The 18,996-nt window shown below is 39.6% G+C and overlaps 1 protein-coding gene across 1 annotated transcript; it reads right to left on the bottom strand.

The window, feature by feature from the left end:
* Positions 1–1,412: 1,412 nt before the first annotated feature.
* Positions 1,413–18,863, bottom strand: atg9b (autophagy related 9B). Its single transcript, XM_033982211.2, has 14 exons — positions 18,152–18,863; positions 17,968–18,011; positions 17,788–17,852; positions 16,844–17,014; positions 14,081–14,222; positions 12,604–13,352; positions 11,172–11,325; positions 9,009–9,188; positions 7,369–7,617; positions 6,697–6,938; positions 5,822–5,915; positions 5,654–5,738; positions 4,971–5,126; positions 1,413–4,789 (listed from the first exon to the last, which is right to left on the bottom strand). Exons 1-13 carry the CDS (start codon positions 18,258–18,260, stop codon positions 4,987–4,989), a joined length of 2,424 nt encoding a protein of 807 aa, XP_033838102.1. The 5' UTR covers positions 18,261–18,863; the 3' UTR covers positions 1,413–4,789; positions 4,971–4,986.
* Positions 18,864–18,996: the final 133 nt, after the last annotated feature.

Genomic DNA, 18,996 nt, shown 5'->3' with positions numbered 1-18,996 from the left:
AGTATTTATCTGTGGGAGCTGGAATTGCACCAATCAGGTCAGTGGATCTGACCACTCTACCAGTGATGTTCATGTGGAGAGTGGCATTCGAACCGCCAACCTTCAAATGGTAAATACACTTTTAATTTAAAGGTCCTTATTACGCACATTTTGATCTGTTCTAATGTTGTTTCCTGTCATGTTTAACACACAAACCCTGCATATTTAGGCTGAGTTCTTCTATCAAACAGAAAACACTCTGTTCCACCTTGTGATGTCATCATGTGGTAACACAGGAAGTGCTTCACTGTGTTTTAAACTCCACACACCTTCACTAGAATCATTTGGATCATTTCAGCCCTGGAATTGCCAATCTCTACTGAAGTAAAGGTAAAAGGAGCTGTTCACTTGAAAACTACCACTTCATGACATCACAAGGTGGAATAGAGCATTTTGAGGTTTTAAGCTCTAGACAGACTAATAATAAAGTGTTACTCAAACATATGTGAATGAAGCAAAACAACTCCAGGTCTGTTTTTGTGGAGGTAACAGCATTAGAACACGACTAAAAGCTCACAAGCATCTATTTTGAGTAATATAGGACATTTAAAGGTACACTTTGGAATCCGCCACTTGCTCGTCTCCATGGAGACAACGTTACACAGTATGGCATTTAACATTTATATTTTGCATTTATTCAATTATAGTTTTTTGTTTGTTTTTTGTCACTTCTTGTCTCAGTGGAAAGACAAGTTTGCCGCAATGTGGAACTTCAGCAGAAAAGAGCAACAGCAGGTTCACTCTTTAAACTCAGTTAGGTTCTTTTTATTTTGTGTCATAATTTTTAAACAAGGAAAATGTTTTCCTACAATGGGACGTTTAAGTGTATTTACAGTCATTTCATTTATTTTTAGCAAAATAAAGAGTAATATTTTCTTTAACAAAACTACAATACAGCTGTATGATACGGGCTGTGTCTTGTTACATGTTTTAGTTTATATCATATCTGTATAGACCAAGGATTTAGAAACATATTGGAGTAATTTGTCTTATTGCAAAGAGCGCCCCTGGTGACTTCAACATATATGTTTTTATTAATACAAAGTGGCGTTACTAACAGTCCATTATGTTCCATTAGAGTCTCTTTACACGTCTGAACACATAAGAAGGGGCTTAACATACCCTCGCTGTACTCTTTCCTTTTTCCTCGTCCCTGTGCTACTGTGCCATAAACAGAGACGGAACATGTCTAAAGTATAAACAAGAGGCACTGTGACCTTTAGAACAACTCCACCATTGTAATTTAAAACTAAACTCATTTTCACACCACAGGAGCTAAATGTCGCTCATTTTGGATGTGTTGCCGAGAGTCACCAGTACAGGGCAGGAGAGGACCATAATCACCACAAACATTACAGATTCCAGTAGTTTTTTTTATTTTATTTTGAACTCAAGTAAACATCACATGGTTTCAGCCACTCTTAAAATGATTAAACACACTCCAAAGACAAAAGTTTGGCTCTATACTCACACACAGGTAACACGCGTCATAAAGCTGTGCCCAAAACTACACATTTTGGCATCTCTGTTTTCTAGTGTTTTTATATGGAGTCTACTGACAAACAAACACACACACACACACACACACACAGTAACCAAAAAAACAAAACCAAAATTCAGTTTGTAAATGTAGCACCTTGTCCAGTCACAATGATGTTCTGACCGGTGTAAAGTCGATATAACACACAAAAATCCATGTGGAGTTACTGCAGGGAAATGGCTTCTGAAAGTGAGTGTTATCCTTAAAACAAAGGCACTGCTTAAATAAAACATCACACTGGGGTGAACTCCATCAGAGTCTACACAGTCAACTCACCATATCTGTAGTATGTGACTGCAACGAGAACCAACATTTTGACATAATATTCAAGTGAAGCTGTGTGTGTGTTGGTCTGTTCTGCTCAGAGCCTTTAGAATACTACATCATCACAATGTTCAGAATGACAGAACGAGGACGACTGGAGGCAAAAAGAACATAAAACATTTTCACTGACATCAGATCAGAATGGAAATAGTTCAGAATGACCAAAAGGAAGCAGCCATCTTGAATTTCCAAGCTGCAAATATCAGTCACTTTGTTTTTCTATCACAAAGGAGGAAAAGATCCCACAAAATACACATACATATACATTATTTAATAGATTAAATAATCCTAAAACACTAAAGTGATGTCAACATTGTTGGTGGTTTGCTATGTCCATTTATATATACAGTCTATGATTCCACTTCACTTTTGCCTCCAGTTGCCTCCATTTCAGAAATAAAAATATATTTGTTGCCAACCTTTTAAACGCTCTGTGCACAACAGCAGAATACAAGTCAAACATTTAATGAAATGAATGAAAACCACATGTCCCTTTGTGTAAAATAATATTGTTTTGAATGATTTGTTAGTATGTTTGTTAGATTTTCTTCAGTACTGCTTGAAATATTAACCAATATGAACCATTCCAACTCCAGTCACAAGGGGGCAGTACATGAATAACAATGTCTGTTCATTTGGAGCATACATTTTAACATTCAACATTCAAACATTTCTTTGTAATTAACAGGGACTCTTGGTAAAACTGTTGCATTATGGGTATATTAAAAATGGCTTAAAGAGCTAATATGCAGATATAATGTACTTTCTTTTCTATTGCTAACCAAATATGAGGATTTAAAATTGAAAACACATTTTAAGTGTGTAACAAAAGTGGCGTAATCATAAACTTTATTTCGATTCACATAATTTAAATACTTTGCCAATAAATAGTCTCCTTGTCTAATTAAATAACTAGGGAATATATAATAAATAAAATGAATGTGTTTTGCATGAGGTAATGTTAGTGAATACTGAGAGATACTGTAGTCATAAACAACTTCATGTTTGAAACTAAAGCGGCTAAAGTTAACACAAAAACACGTGGGGACGATGCTAAAGTTAACACAAAAACACATGTGGGGACGACAGTATTAATGGGGTTTGTAAAAGCACTCACACCCTGTTTTTAAAAATGATTCATTGTCTTTCGTGTTTTTTACAGGGAGCTCTGATACACGGCTCTGGAAAAGCAGTTATCCATAAAAATGTACAAGTGTAAAAATGTGGCCAATGACATCTCTGTCTGGACACTACAAAAAAAGTAGCTTTTTTATTTACACATAATGAAATGAATTAGAGGTACAGACTTTTTTTTTTCCATTACCAATGAGGTATCAAAGGAGTCTAATGAACTGGCGATAAGGCAAGAAGCTAGCCATCTTTTTTTTTTTTTTTTTTATTAAAGGCACACTATGGAACTTTTCTCTGATGACGTTACACCACTACTTGTATCTATAGAGATGTTGTTGCTGTGCCTGTAATATTCCACAGGATTGCATTAAACTCATCCATCTCCATGGAAACAAGCAGGTCACACCACAAAGCCAAAGCTGCATATTTTTCAAGGTATTACTGAAAAATTAAAAACACCTGTGATCATAGACTATATTAAGAAGTGGATTAGCATTCGGCTCCAGTCAAATGAAGCTCATCGCGGCTAGCAGTTATAGTGGATAATTTGGAGCAGAGTTCCGTATTTGGAATTCCGACCACAAGTATCATAGCAGTGAAATACTCAATCTGGAGCGAGACTGTTGAAGGTAACGTCCCTTCCCATCCGCATGGCTGGTTTAGCAGGGAGTGGGCACTTAGAAATGCTGTCAATCAAACCTGTTGCTAACACTAGCAGGAGCGAACTCAGGGAAAGAAGGCACCTGATTTGTCTGTTATTAATGTTCATATGTTGATTTACAGACACAATAGTGAAATAAAAACCACAGGATTATGTAGAGCAGGTTAATACGAACATTTTAAGACCACAATGATGAGTCTGACAGCAACAGGGACACAGTTTTTCTGAAGTGCACCCATGATCACGTCCTCTTTGGAACGTGGCAGCTAGAAGATTAGCTATGTACATTTATATATACTGTCTATGCTTGTAATAGAATACATGCTATATATATTTTAATGCCATATTGTGGAACATTCTAGGCAAAGCAACAACATCACCATGGAGACAAGCAGGTAGCAGATCCCCCCTTCCCACAAAAAGCCCCATAGTGCACCTTTAAAAATATCTTGCATTAGTTGGTGTCCTAATATTCAGGTATGGAGCACTTTTGTTGTTTTTTTGTTAGTTCCTCAAATACTGTGTAATACAAATATAATGTGATTGCAGCAGCAGCAGTAGCATCAAAGCTTGTTTAATCGAGTACGATACTGACCCGATACTGATCCATGCATGTGGCTTTTTATCTGTACTTTTCAATAGAATGATATAAAAGATGTAAGTAAGACGCGCTAGTGTATTTACAAATGTAGGGGGCTGTACTTGTAAAAAATAGTTTTTCCAAGATGGCGGGTCAGATGAAAGAAACTACACACGCATTGATAAAATATAATTGCAATTATTACTTTAAAACTTTCAACAAGACTCGCCGTTCTGTCTCACATGTGACTTGATTAATAATAATAATAATATTGATAATAATAATATGGCATACGTTTGTGATGGAGGGAATGGAAGACAAAATGTTTTCCCTGATGCCACAGTCTGCCATCACTGGGGCAGGGCAGGTGCAGAGAGACAGTGGTTATCGCATTATGTAACTGGCCCGCCCTGATGCAAGCTTTCGATGGATGTCCAAAAACAGGTCCATGCTAAAACCCAAATCAAGATCTTCTAAGGCCACGATGTTCACTGAAGAAAGTACAATGTAAACACTGCAAAATAAAGAAAAAACACAGAATGTCAGATCATATTTAAAATGTACTGCAGCCCTTTGTAAACATCAGACGGACTTCAGCCTGTTACACTGTAATACCATACTGTGGAACATTCCAGGTAAAGAAACAACATCTCCATGGAGACGAGCAGGTAGTGGACTCCTCAGAGTTGGCATACCTTATGACGTAAGGCATCAGCAGATCCCCCCAGTGTCCTCTTTAGGAGTCGACCCACTGTTAATCTCTTGATCATCTTCGTTTTCCTCCTCATCTTCTTCTCTCCAGCCGCCGAGGTGCACGGGAGCGGGCATAGAGAGACTGGTGCTGAGGCCACCTGGGTGAGAATGTACGGTCAGATGGGGATATTATGGGATGGTTTGGTCTTGTATGAAGGGACATATGACTTTTTTGAATACTTTTGGTACAATCCCGTGTCTGATCTATGTTATAATGTTGTTTCCTCATCACAAACCTGGAGTTGTTTTGTTTCATTCACACATATTTAACACACAAACCCCGCATATTTAGGCCGAGTTCAGAAAACACTCTGTTCCACCTTGTGATGTCACTATGTGCTAATACAGAAAGTGCTCCATACATCTTCACTTGAATCATTTGGCTAATTTCAGCCCTGGAATTACCAATCTCTACAGAACAAAAGGGAACTGTTGAAAACTACCCCTTGGGGGGGGGGGGGGGCTTTATAGTTCAGCTAATCCACCCACAGTTCTGACCCTGGGGGCTGTGGCAAACCAACAAACTCATTTGACCACAACCAAGACACCACTGTATAGAAGGAAACCACCATTAAACAATACAGTGCATTTTGATAGAGAGAACTGAACAGATGAACTTAAATACCAGACAGATGGTGAAGGTCTCTCATTGGCACTGGGTTCTGCCAATGCCCCGATACTCTCTGAGAATGAAAGGTCTGCTGGTGGAGCTGGAGGGCAAATCACAAACGTTTAAACCATTTGAAGAACACTTATTGTTCAAACTTCACCATAAGTTTTTAGCTGATCTCACCTCATGCATGTAAATGGCGTGGAGACTCATCTCCGCGGAGGCAAACTCCGAATGCAGTGCGTTGCTTCTCGTGCGGTAATCGCTCGTCGTCAAACTGAAAAAATATATATATATTTATGTAGGATCAGTATGACATAAATATGATTAAAATGAGAGAATAGAATAGTTGTTATCGGTTACAAGAGTAAAAAAGAAAAAAATGTGTGAGACAATCTGTGTAAAGAAGTGGATTAAGTGAGTGTGACATCACCCACAGTGTTCGGCTCCAGTCAAATGAAGCTCATTGAGGCTAGCAGTTATAGGGACAATTTGGAGTCCGACCCGACCGAAATGACGAGTCTGACAGCGGCAGTTACAGAGAGAGGGGCCACAGTTTTTCAATCGAAAATTAATTGGAGCCATGATCACTTCCTGTTTGGAACATGGCGGCTAGCAGGTTAGCTATGTCCATTTATATATACAGTCAATGGAAAAAGCACAAAACAAAAAAAGGTTGGGAACCACTGAGCTAACTTACCAACATGAAATGTTAGGATAGTGAAATCTGATGTTGGTAAGCTATTCAAGTTCTAAACTTTCCATTTATCTTGATTAACTGTTTACCTAAAATGTAAACTTAAAAAAGCATTACAGAACACTGATCGTACTAGAACTAAACCAGGACTAAACCCTAAAACAGGGTAAAAAACAGGACTAAATATTGAAACTAAATCAGATTAATAAATAACTCAAGTATATACAACATTTAGGGTGTTGTATATTTATTTAGTCCTGATGATGCAATATAGGCTTCAAACCAGTGGTGGGTTATGAGTCACTTTTACCTACATAAATGATCTTCTACAAAGACACTAGCAGACGAGTGTTTTGCACACCTGTCGTTGTTGGTGTGTGCGCTGTGATACAAGGTGCTCTCCGGGTGGATGGAGGTGGGCAGAAGGCCATGGGGGCGGCCTCTGCTGGTGTGTCCATGCAGCTGCGAGGTGGACAGAGAAGCCAGGACGCTAGCAGCGGCAGAGGCAGCGGTGCTCGGGGGGATGAACCGGTTCTCGCGGCCCTGAAGCCCAGATGCCGTCAACATGGGGTGAGCCAAGACACTGGCCAAAAGGTTATCAGGCTGAAACAGAACGAAACTTGAACTTCAACCAAAACATTTACAAGCACATTCAGAGCTTTTTAAATACGGTTTTGTGACCATAAAAATATATAGAGAGAATTTTTTGTCAATATTGTTCCTTACTATGAAACTCAGACTGTTCTGTGTCTGTCAGCAAAAAGGTACTGAAGTAGGGTTGACAGAGCAGATTAACAGTTGACTGGACTTAGAATTTACAAAGTGTTTTATTATTTCCGTTGCTCAAACTTTGGCTTTCACATGACCTCCATCAAACCCAAACTATCAGACTTCTCCAGGCGCTGTCTCTATTGTCGTTACAACGGGAGTTACAAAAGTTCGGCAATTCAGAATGTGGTTTTTTTATACAAATTTTAAGGCTTTTTTATGAACTACTGAATCCAAACAGTGCTTTCCAAACATGTTCTCTTACCCCTGTGACTCCGGACTCGTTAGACTGCAGGGAGGTGCAGAGCGGTGCCTCGGACAGAAGCTGCTGTGTGCTGGGCCCGCTCAGAGCGTCGTGGTGGACTTTCTCCTTCAGGTGGCTGATGAACACAGAGCTCTCTTGTGGGGGCTGCCAGCGTGGGTTCTTTATGGTGAAATGCATCAGGGAAAGCTCAGTTTTGCCATTCTCCGCCTGTTGGTAAATGGAGGCCTCCGTCTGACCCTCGGACATCCACTGTGATCCAAACAATCCACAAGTTAGGAGTGTTGCCATAGCAATTAACAATTCAAAACAAAATATTAAATCTATGGAATGGTCAGCTCTCAAAATGGCACATAACAGGAAGCATTATCACCTGCACAGCACGTCATCATCAGGCCAATCCATACCCCACTGTCCTCCTCCAGCCTCCACCACTGCTCCCATCACCTTTGACCTCTGAATTCCTCACTCCCACAGTCAAACCAAAGACCTTGACCATGGAGGACTGAGTCCTCCTCTGTGGAACTCCCTCATTCCACATCAGACACCCAAACTCACGTAACACTTTCAAAAAACAGCTTAAATCTCAGCTTCCCATCACAACCTATAACCTGACACACGGCTACTCCATCACAGCATCGCTGCTCCGTCACCACACACGGCTGCCCCGTCATGACATGACTGCTCCGTCACCACACAGGACAGCTCCATCACCACACGACAGCTCCATCACCACACACAACTGCTTCATCACCACACATGACTGCTCCGTCACTACTTGTTTTTGTTTGTCATGTGCTTGGCTTGTGTTAAACTATTGTGAGGTGTCTTTGAGTTACTGTGAAAAACGCTATATTAAACCCATGTATATTGTTGTTGTAGCTGCTGTTGTACAGCTAAAATAGGCTTCGCTAAGTTTCTTTTGGTTTGTTTTGGTTCATTTGGACGCTCGACCTTTGGCTTTCACGCAAACCTCATGAACTCAAAAACATAACGAACATCACAAGCCATGCAAGGATAGATTTCAGAGGCAAAAAATAAAAGTAATAAAATGAAGTAATTTCAACTCAATCAATGCCCAAAAAGTAAAGTGTTGTTTTATCTGTGTGTTCATGGTTCTGTCATTTTGGTTTATAATTCAGAAAGTTTGATTACATCTAAATTACATCAATACTCGAGCTACGGTCATCTACAATGTCAATGAGAGAGATTATTCAGTTAATCATGTCAATAACTGTGAGTGACCCTGTTTCACTAATGAGAATAATCTTAACAATAAAATATGATATTCTGAACAGTGTGGTCATGTCAATAAAATATGATATTCTGAACAGTGTGGTCATGTTCTACATTCATAGAGTGTTTAACTTCAGGGGCATTCATGGTTAATGGAGAGAATACCATAGGGCAGCCATAGAGAATCTGCATTATTTATACATGTTAAAACAATTATTAGGGTTATTTAAAATTATATGACCCACAGGAGTCAAAAGGACAGAAGGACATCAGGGAGTCATAATGTTCACTTTTACACAATGAAACGCTAAACTACGAACTAAAAATAAAAGTTTAAAAATACACATAAAGTTTAGAGGAATTGCATTTCATCAAATCAAAACAGCACACTATAAATCAGACTTTACCGTCGGGTTTCCATGGCGACGGATGTCCATCTGTGCAAAGGAGCAGATGTCCCCAACCCCCACCACCTCCACAGTGAAGTTCCTGAAGAAGTCGATGATCTCCAGAGACTTGTTCCTCAGGTGGAAGATGAGGATGAAGGGTGTGACGATGGGGCTGAGCAGCTCTTCCAGGATGAACACCTGAGATGAACAGTGCCCTTTGTGTGAATGTTGCCATGATGGAAGCGTTTTATCAGATTGGAATTCTGAAAACATCTAATGGATTGGTTTATTGGACTGTTCATTTTGCAGCCAGAGACTGTATATATAAATGGACATACACACGGACAAAATTGTTGGTACTAGTCGGTTTATGAAAGAAAAACTTGAATCTGACAAAAGTAATAATAAATAAAACTTAATATTTTGTTGCACAACCTTTTGAGCCAATCACTGCAATCAAACGATTCCTGTAACTGTGAATGACACTTCTGCACCTCTCAGCAGGTATTTTGGCCCACTCCTCATGAGCAAACTGCTCCAGTTGTCTCATGTTTGAAGGGTGCCTTTTCCAGACAGCATGTTTCAGCTCCTTTCATAGATGCTCAATAGGATTTAAGTCAGGGCTCATAGAATAGTCCAGTGTTTTCCTCTTAGCCATTCTTGGGCGTTTTTAGCTGTGTGTTTTTGGTCATTGTCCTGTTGCATTGTCCTGTTCTTCCATGACCTGCGACTGACACCAAGCTTTCTGACACTGGCCAGCACATTCTCTCTAGAATCCCTTGATAGTCTTGAGATTTCATTGTACCCTGCACAGATTCAAGACACCCTGTGCCAGATGCAGCAAAGCAGACCCAGAACATAACAGAGCCTCCTCCATGTTTCACAGTAGGGACAGCGTTCTTTTCTTGATATGCTTCATTTTTCTGTCTGTGAACATAGAGCTGATGTGCCTTGGCAAAATGTTCCATTTTTGTCTCATCTGTCCATAAGACATTCTCCCAGAAGCTTTGTGGCTTGTCACCATGTAGTTTGGCAAATTCCAATCTGGCTTTTTTATGATTTGTTTTCAACAATGGTGTCCTCCTTTATCGTCTCCCATCAAGTCTACTTTAGCTCAAACAATGACAGATGGTGGAATCTGACACTGATGTTCCTTAAGCTTTAAGTTCACCTTTAATCTCTTTAGAAGGGCTCTTTTGTTACCATTCCTATTATCCGTCTGTTTGATTTGTCATCAATTTTCCTCCTGTGGCTACATCCACGGAGGTTTTGAACTTTGAATTTCTGAATAATATGTGCAATTGTAGTCACAGAAACATCAAGCTGCTTGGAGATGGTCTTATAGACAAGCATGTTAAAGGTAAAGGCTATAATTTTCTTTCTAATCTCCTGAGACAACTCTTTCCTTTGCTTCCTCTGGTCCATGTTGAGTGTGGTACACACCATGTCGCCAAACGGCACAGTGATGACCTGTAGCCCTATATATAGGCCCACTGACTGATTACAAGACCTGTGATGACCTGTGATGCTAATTAATGGACACTCCTTGGATTAACATGTCCCTTTGGTCACATTATTTTCAGTCTTTTCTAGGGGTACCATAAGTGTCCAGGCCCGTTTCATGAGTTTATTTTTTAAGAATTTCTGTTGAAGCATTGTTGAAAAGCAATGTCTGAATTATTTCTGTGATCATTGTGAGTTTTTCTTTCATTAACCGAAGGGTACCAACAATTTTGTCAAATTCGCTGCCTGCTAAATCAGTGGTGCGGGCAGGAAGGGGCGTTACAGCCACACTCTGGTTGCTATGATACTTGCGGTTTGAATTCTTAATATGAAACTTGGCTCCAAATTGGCCTCTATAACTGCTAGCCTCAATGGGCTTTATTTGGAGCTGAATGCTGTGGGTGACGTCACACTCAATTAGTCCACTTCTTTATGCAGTATGTGTTTGCAGTGGAAAGACAGATTATAGCTAACATGATATAAGCACACCACTCCCATTAAAGACTCAGATTCTGTGGTAAACAGTGTAATGAAAAGGAAAGACTGTTTTGCCCAAACCCTCCAGTGTTTCTGCCCTTTTCAGCCTGGTGCCATGTCTCAGGTGTGTGTGTGTTTTTTTTGTTTTTTTTTAACCAGGTCTCAGGTGTAATTCCCTTTGCCAATCAGTGGTGAGCTTACCGCTTTATATTGGAACAGCTGTGCCACCTCGTCCCGGGTCTCGCTCTTGTTAGCGTTGCCTCTCCAGTGGTCGGGCATGTAGTGAATGTGTGCCAGCACACACTGCAGCAGCTGCTCAGGGCACCACACCATATGCTCATCGGGGATGAAGGACCTGGCACCAGACAGGGACAAAATGGAGACGATGTTGAACACTTCCAACAGCGACATAGGCGGCACAGAGGGGCACCTTTGAGGGCTGGAAATTTGAATATTTTCCATTTCCTTGCCATCAAAGCCTCATAAGAAAATGTGTTGGAATGAAAAAGTAAAATTTGAGATGTTTTCTTCTAATTTCACTCATTTGCTTCATTTAAAGTCTTGTGTTCTTGTGTTTTTCTACTTTTCAGGTAGTAAACACAAAAGCCAGTGCTACCTTTACATGCAGTGGTAAAAGACCACTGAAAATTCCAATTTGTCAGCCAACCACACATTAATGTATCTCGGCCTATGTTCTGATAATAACAAACATAGCACATTAAAGGGCCCATATCACACTATTCTCTGATCTGTGTTCTAATGTTGTTTCTACATCACAAACAGACCTGGAGTTGTATTTTGTTTCATTCACACGTTTAACACACAAACCCTGCATATTACCCTCATAGGCTGAGTTCTTCTCTCAAACTGAAAACACTCTGTTCCACCTTGTGATGTTATGTGGTAAAACAGGAAGTGCCCCACTGTGTTTTTAATCTCCATACACCAGGGGTGTCCAAACTTTTCTCATTAAGGGCCACATATAAAAACACAGACAAAGCTAAGGGCCGATTGAAGACCACAGATTGGTCACCAATACATCAAATCTGCGTTATTATTACAAGTTGGACTGAACCAATAGATCTTTATTCATGCTTATATCCTCAATGGGACACATTAATATGTGATATGGGTTTGTTAGATTTAGAGTAGATTTTCAGAAATGTACAATAAAAAGTAGTGTTTAAAGTAATATGGGCCAATTTACCTGGAAGTTTGAGAGCAACAAAAATCAGTCTGAGGGCCACATTTGGCCCCCGGGCCACAGTTTGGGCACGCCTGCCATACACCTTCACTAGAATTCTTTGGAGGATTTCAGACCTGGAATTCCCAGTCTCGACTTAACAAAAGATAAACTGTAGATGTTAACTTGAAAACTACAGCCTCATGACATCACAAGGTGGAACAGAGCATTTTGAGCTTTGGAGATGTAGACAGACTAACAATAAAGTGCTATATGTTTGGGGAGATAACAGCATTAGAACATGACTTAAAGCTCACAAGAGTCCATTTTGCATAATAGAGGACCTTTCAACGTAAGGACACTTTATTTTAATAGAAAAATAAAGTAGCCATCTCAGGGGTGATGTAAAAACTTGGACAGTGGGCCGGACCCACTCTCTCCCATTCTTACCTAGTTACTGTGATAACCACACCCAGCACAGTGATCGCGGTCAGAATGTGTTGCACGGTCAGCACATCCTCATCATACACCGTGAGCGCGATAAGCACGGCCAGCACCGAGCCAGAGAAGAAGGCTACGTTTTTGGCCAGGACGGTGAGCAGGGGCGATGTGAAGGAGTTCATGTACTTGGACGTGGCTTTATACCCGCGGCCCAGCCTCCCGTGCAGCTCGTGATCCAGTTCATTAAAATGTCTAAGGTACAATCGGCCGTAGAGCGACCAGCGTCTTGCCCCGAGACTCCCCGGTTCTCTCCTGATGATTTCTGTGTAGCTAAAAAACGCATAGAGAACCTGCCAGACCAGAATAAACGGGCAGAGGAGGAGATTGGCTAACCCGATCAGAAGTATGACACGACTCAGCTGCTGCGCCAGTTCGAGCCTGTTCCCACTGCGTTTGTATTTGGGATGGAGGTTCCACTTGTTTTGGAAAAGTGAGCCCGGCCCCCAGAAAAGGATGAGTTCAAAGTTGTACTTGAGGCCCTGGGTGAGAAACACAACGTTGCCCAGCAGGGGGAGCTGTAACTGCACAGGCAGCAGGGATTTGTTGATCATAGCCACCATGTAGTTCTTAAAGCGGAGGATGCGGTGGTAGATGTCCAGCTCAGTCAGCTCCTTCTTGTGGATGCACATCTGGTGTTCGCGCTGCAGGCTGATGAGGCGGTCCTGAACCTCCTGCCAGGTGAAGTTGCATAGTTCATCCTGAGGCAGAACGGAGAAGAGGCCAAAAACACTTTAGAACGCACCCATTGTACGATGACACAAGCTAACTTGGAAAAGTATGCAAAGATTTATGCAACGTTTGCCAGTTTCAAGAAACAGTTCAAGTCTGACGAGATCTCCTCAGTGCTCACTCAAATGTAGACTGAAGACATTATACATAGAGTTAGCAAAATGTCAATACACTTAAACAATAATGTCAAAACATTAATTACTATTATCCAATTATCATTCTACATGTGAAGCTGGAACAGTATTATGTGGGGTCAATATTTTTTGTGTTACTTTTTCTTTGCACTACTGAGTGAAGTAAAAAAAAAGTTACTACACATTTTTTAAAATATATTTTATATTCAATTTGTCAAAGTTTCCTCCCTTTGCTTTGTCGAAAAAAATATGTAGTTGATTTACTTTTGTCTTTACTATAAAATGCCATATATCTTACTTTATATATTTGATGTCTTCTTTGTGTGTACAAAATGTATAAAGTAAAAATAAAGAAAAAAAAACACATTGAATAAGAGGGTGTGTCTTGTCTTTGATGTACATTTGGATGGTATATTTTGATTCAGTTGCAAGATATTGTGTATACGTTGATCCCTCCTCAGACATATGTTTGGGGCTCATGGTTGTAATATCAAAGATCAAATATTTGACCAAAACACTACTGCCTGAAAGGTTAAGAATAGCTCTGATTGTTTATGTCTCACCATTCTGATCTTCAGGGCCTTGATATAGAACTGCCTTATCTCCCAGTAGCTCAGGATGTTACAAAACACTTTGATGAGTCGATAAATCCAGAAAATGGCCGCCATGATGAGGAGAAATATTATCCAGCTGTTTTCTTGAATCCTGGACACAAACACAAGATGGTGGTTTGTGGAGGTTCATGATAATAACATAGACAAGCTGCAGGTTGGTCAAAATGTGACAGTCCCATAATGTGACCACAGCCCCACAGTGGCATTGTCATGAGTGAAGAGCCGTGATTCAGAACAGCCTCTTCAGAACTCCTACTTAAAGACTAAAGCTCTGACATCGAGGAGCATCATTTTGTTTTATATTTTGTGAAAATGTAACAGGCCCACTCATGAAACACACGTTAGAGCTGCTTAGGGAGGTGTAACTAATCAGATTTTTATCAAGATGTGATTAGTTTTTATGATCAGTGATCAGCTTTAATGGAGAGGTCCATGTGATTTAGAGCAGAGTTCAGAGGATTTACGGTAAATATTTTTTTGAGTTAATGGAACTAAATAAAATGTTGAATTTATGTTGTGAACCAATATGGGTTTTTTTCGCGGCCGATGCCGTTTAGAGTCCAGAAAACCGATGGACAATAAGAACTAGCGATATTTTTGCCACCAATTGTGAAGAATTTAAATTATTTAACTAACCCACAATCTCCTTTTACAACCAACTGGATTAGAAAGCTGTGTAGTCACGTTTTTTGCAGTAACCTCTTTGTACTAAAGTGTTCATATAAGGCTTCATGCATAACTTTAAGGAGCTAGCCAGCCCAAAATTAATATCAGTCTCTGCTGGAGTTTTAAGGCCGATAGATGATGCGCTAAAAAGGGTAAATATTGGAACAATGTATTTCTACTGGAAATTAATATTGAAACTTTTTATTTTATTTAATTTTAATAGGACCAAATACCAATTTGTGAAGTCCTACTTTTCCTCTAATACTGCTCACCGCTCTAATGCCACATTTAAAATGCATGACTGTTTCTTCACTTCCTGCACTGGCTTAGAGTTCACATATTATTTGGCAATCCAGTCTGCTGGCTTCCTTTTATTCTATAATTAAAAAGTTTCCAAGTACACGGTGTCACAACACTGACCTAATGAAGTATGTAACCCACACCAGTATCTCACATGATAATGATAATAATAATAATAATAATAATATTTAGGCAACCAGTTAGTTACACAAATAAACACAGTGAAAAAGACCTGTCCAAATTGTGGAAGATGATGTTTGCAGTAAATAGAATTGATAATGGAATAAATATATATAATATACAAAACAACGTATGTGTTTTGCAAAAAAATTAAAAATTGAGAAAAAAAAAAAAATACTGATATATTGAGGACAGAGGACAGGCAGAATGTTTTTTGGGCCGGTGAAGTGTCAGCTTGCTGGCCAGTGCAGTCATCACAGTGTACCTCAGCAGAGCTATCCATTACACGTCTCTGTTCCCGAAGTGAGCCGGGACACACAGCACTTAAATTCCTTCCTGTACATAACTATAAGCTGTCGGAATGTTGCAATCATGAGTAACAGCACTGAATAGGAAAAAACAACCCACCTTAACTTAAGCCCACAGGCCCTCAGAGAGACAACAGTACTGGTAATGGGAAAAATACAGCATCCTCCTAACCTCATCGCTTAATGTAATGCTCTGTTCAATATCATAAAGTTCACATCACACAATATAAAAGTACGCTAGCACTTAAAGGGACAGTACACCTTTTTTTTCATGTTATTAACTGAAACCCATTTTGCCCCTGCACTGTTATATTGTAAAACAAGCTCTTAGGGTGAAAATGAGTCAGATGTCTGTGTCTTATTATAGAGCATTTCATTCTCAGCCAAATGGTAAGTGTGCTCATAGCATGCTAGTTGTTGTTAGTTTTAGCATGACAGTAAACTCTGCTTTGACCTCTGAAGTTGTGAAAAGCGATTATATTAATTTAAAAGTACTTAAGGTGAATAACTAAGATGCTAGGAATGCATTAGGTAAGTGAACAATATATACTAGATACCGGTATGTTTTTCACAATAAGAAAAATCTGCTCTGTCTTTCTTATTCTGTAAAGCACTTTAAATTACCTTGTGTACGTATTGTGCTATACAAATGACCTTGCCTTGCCTTACAGTAACTGTAAAAGTGAGAATCTTCCATTTTTTTTTTTTTATGATGAAAAGTATTTATTTTGTGGTTTGTAATTTACAGACAAAGACGCTGATTCACAAGCTAGTGCTTGGGAACATAATACAGTGATTACAGTAATGGGTCAAATCCACATTGTCTCAATTTAAATGTGCATCTGTTCTAAAGAATCCAATTTCTCAGTAAATAATACACATTTTGATATCTTTGTCAAGTGCCAGCTACGGCCACATTATTGAAATAAGAACTCTTTTCATTTGAACCACTGATGCTATCTTAGTTGGCATGTCTTATTTTATAGGCTGAACAAAACGGCCCAAGGATATAGACTAATAGGTCACTGTCCCATTTTCCAGCCTGAGAATGTTAGCGCTATTCTGCAGTGTGACGTCCCATCAGAGTTACAGACTGGTGATTACAGAGCATTAAGCCCGCTACAATAGACTCCTCTAAAGAATTTAAGTTTGTGAAATAGCTTCTTTAAAAGCCTGGAGTGATAACGAAGCTTTGAACTGGCTCAAAAGGCTAATTATGAATGCAATCTGTGTTCCATGCAGTACAATGTCTCTTTACCTCTGGGTGCACTGCTGGCTGGGCAGGATGGCATCAGGAAGAGTGACTTTGTTTCGGTCCATGGGGTTGTGCCCTGGTTCTGTGTGATTGACGGGTCGGTTAGCGAATAGGACGTCATACTCCACGCAGTTGACTAGGAAAGTAGTGAATGTGACGACGAACAGAAATTGGCTATTTGGAAAAAGAGAGACGATATTAATAACAATGACAAGTTTGTTTTTTTTAACTTTTCTTTTCTAGTAAGTAAATGTAGTATTAATTATTCCCAAATGGAAGGCCAAAGGGAAAAGTGGTCCACTACGGGGGGGCTATATATTGTAGTGCATTGCTCTATACAGACACATGCTTCATCAGTTAGTTAAATGCATACAAGGACTAGGGGTTCAATTGGGAGCTGTCACATTAAAAGGCCTGTCATGACAGCAAGGTTTGAAGGGTGATATATTGCCACAGAGACATTCTGCAATAAACAATAATATTGGAACTACTTTATGCCACTGACACATTAATAATAAAGCAAGATTATTCCAGTCAAGAAATATTTAAATATACTGAATCATTAACACATAAAATACAACAAATAAACTGTTGAATGAACCAATAATAAGTTGCAAAGAAACTATACACACAATAAATATAGAGTCTCAAAATATATCGATCCAGCTTTCATTTACTGAAAGTTGATATAGAGATTATCGACTGACAGGCCTACACATGCAACAAGTATATCCACCATAAACTTCCAAATGATCTTGTTGAGCTTGTTCATGTGGAGGCCTGGAGCAATGCTGTCTACTCCAAAAACAACCATGTCTAAATACACATTCCCCAAGCAATACAAGTGGTTGTAAACAAGCATCCAGGAACTTCAAAGTACTGCAGTGAGACAATTCAAATAGGAACAGAAATGCCATTAATGAAATATAGAACAACAGAATACTCACATAAGCTCAAAAAACTCGGTCAGTATCATACAAGCGAATCCATTCTTTTGATGGAAATGGTAGATGTAGATAAAATGGTCAAGGAAAACATCAGGATACATAAACCTAAGATGAAAACTAGCAACAAATAATTTAATAGAATTTAATTTAAAACTTATAAATGAAAGCTGTAAAGGATATTCTTGTGAAGAAGTTGTCCAGGTTCTTGATGTGGTGCCATGAGTCTGAAAAATGCACAGTCACACAATAAGATAGCTGACAGTTTACACAGAACATACTGAGATCACAAAATGCAACTAACAAGTAAGAAAAACTGATATCAGTATTAAAACTGGTGGGTTTACACGTTATTATACTGTTATACCTTTGAGGCCTTCTGGCACGTGTAGCAGCAGGTCTTCCTCTCCTGGTGGCGAGTCCTCCTCAAAATCCTCTATCCTCTGGTACTCCTGATACTCTTCAAAGTTCGCCATTTTCCTTACATTCTTAGGGCCAAAACTTAATTAAACTACTTTTAGTGAACACTTTCTTGTGCTAGTGTTTTGTATAAAACATCTGCTTCATTTTGTCGCAGAGTGCCTTGTAAATGTAGCAGTTCATATTAGGGCAGCTAAGGCTAACGTTAGCTCGCTGTTAGCATGCTAGTCTGGCGAAGATACACAACAATCATACGTAATAACACTGGACACTTTGAAATTGTTACGAAGCTAACTGGACGATTCTAGGAGCTGATCCAAATATCTGCGTTATAAGAGTGGCTCCTGTGTGATATGCGATGCTGGAGGTGGCTCTGCAGTGGATGATTCAGCCTCTAGTGTAGTCAGGGTGACACGGTTTTGTTTTGTTCGCCACTTGCTCCGTCCACCTGCCTAGCTTAGTGACATTTCATCTTAGCCCGCGGTGCATTCTTGGTCAGATCAGGCGGAATTCACACAATGTTCGTAAATCGCAGCGGCGTCTCCGTTCACGCTTCTTCGAGGTCAAGTAGTGTCCAAAAATACACCATCCTCCAGCCCGAGTCCACTGTTTTTGTCTTACACAAACAAATGTCAACAAAACGTAGTAGCGTCACTTCCGGTGAATGCGTACCTCACTTCCGCTATGTGCTTGTAGTTTTTTTTTTTTTTTTTTTTTTTTTTTTTTACCGTAAATAAAATTATGAAATGATTTTGCTTGATATCCAAATTGCATAAATTATTGTGAGAAATT

This window comes from Periophthalmus magnuspinnatus, chromosome 17 (assembly GCF_009829125.3).
Source record: "Periophthalmus magnuspinnatus isolate fPerMag1 chromosome 17, fPerMag1.2.pri, whole genome shotgun sequence".
In the NCBI taxonomy this organism is placed as follows: Eukaryota; Metazoa; Chordata; class Actinopteri; order Gobiiformes; family Gobiidae; genus Periophthalmus; species Periophthalmus magnuspinnatus.
This window is presented reverse-complemented; position numbering and strand designations above follow the sequence as displayed.

Coding starts and splice junctions, on each gene's coding strand:
- atg9b (XM_033982211.2), bottom strand. CDS start 18,260: ATGGCGAACTTTGAAGAGTATCAGGAGTACCAGAGGATAGAGGATTTT. Junction 13,353..14,080: donor AGGCCCTGAAGATCAGAATG/GTGAGACATAAA, acceptor GTTCTGCCTCAG/GATGAACTATGCAACTTCAC. Junction 7,618..9,008: donor GTCGCCATGGAAACCCGACG/GTAAAGTCTGAT, acceptor TTTGGATCACAG/TGGATGTCCGAGGGTCAGAC.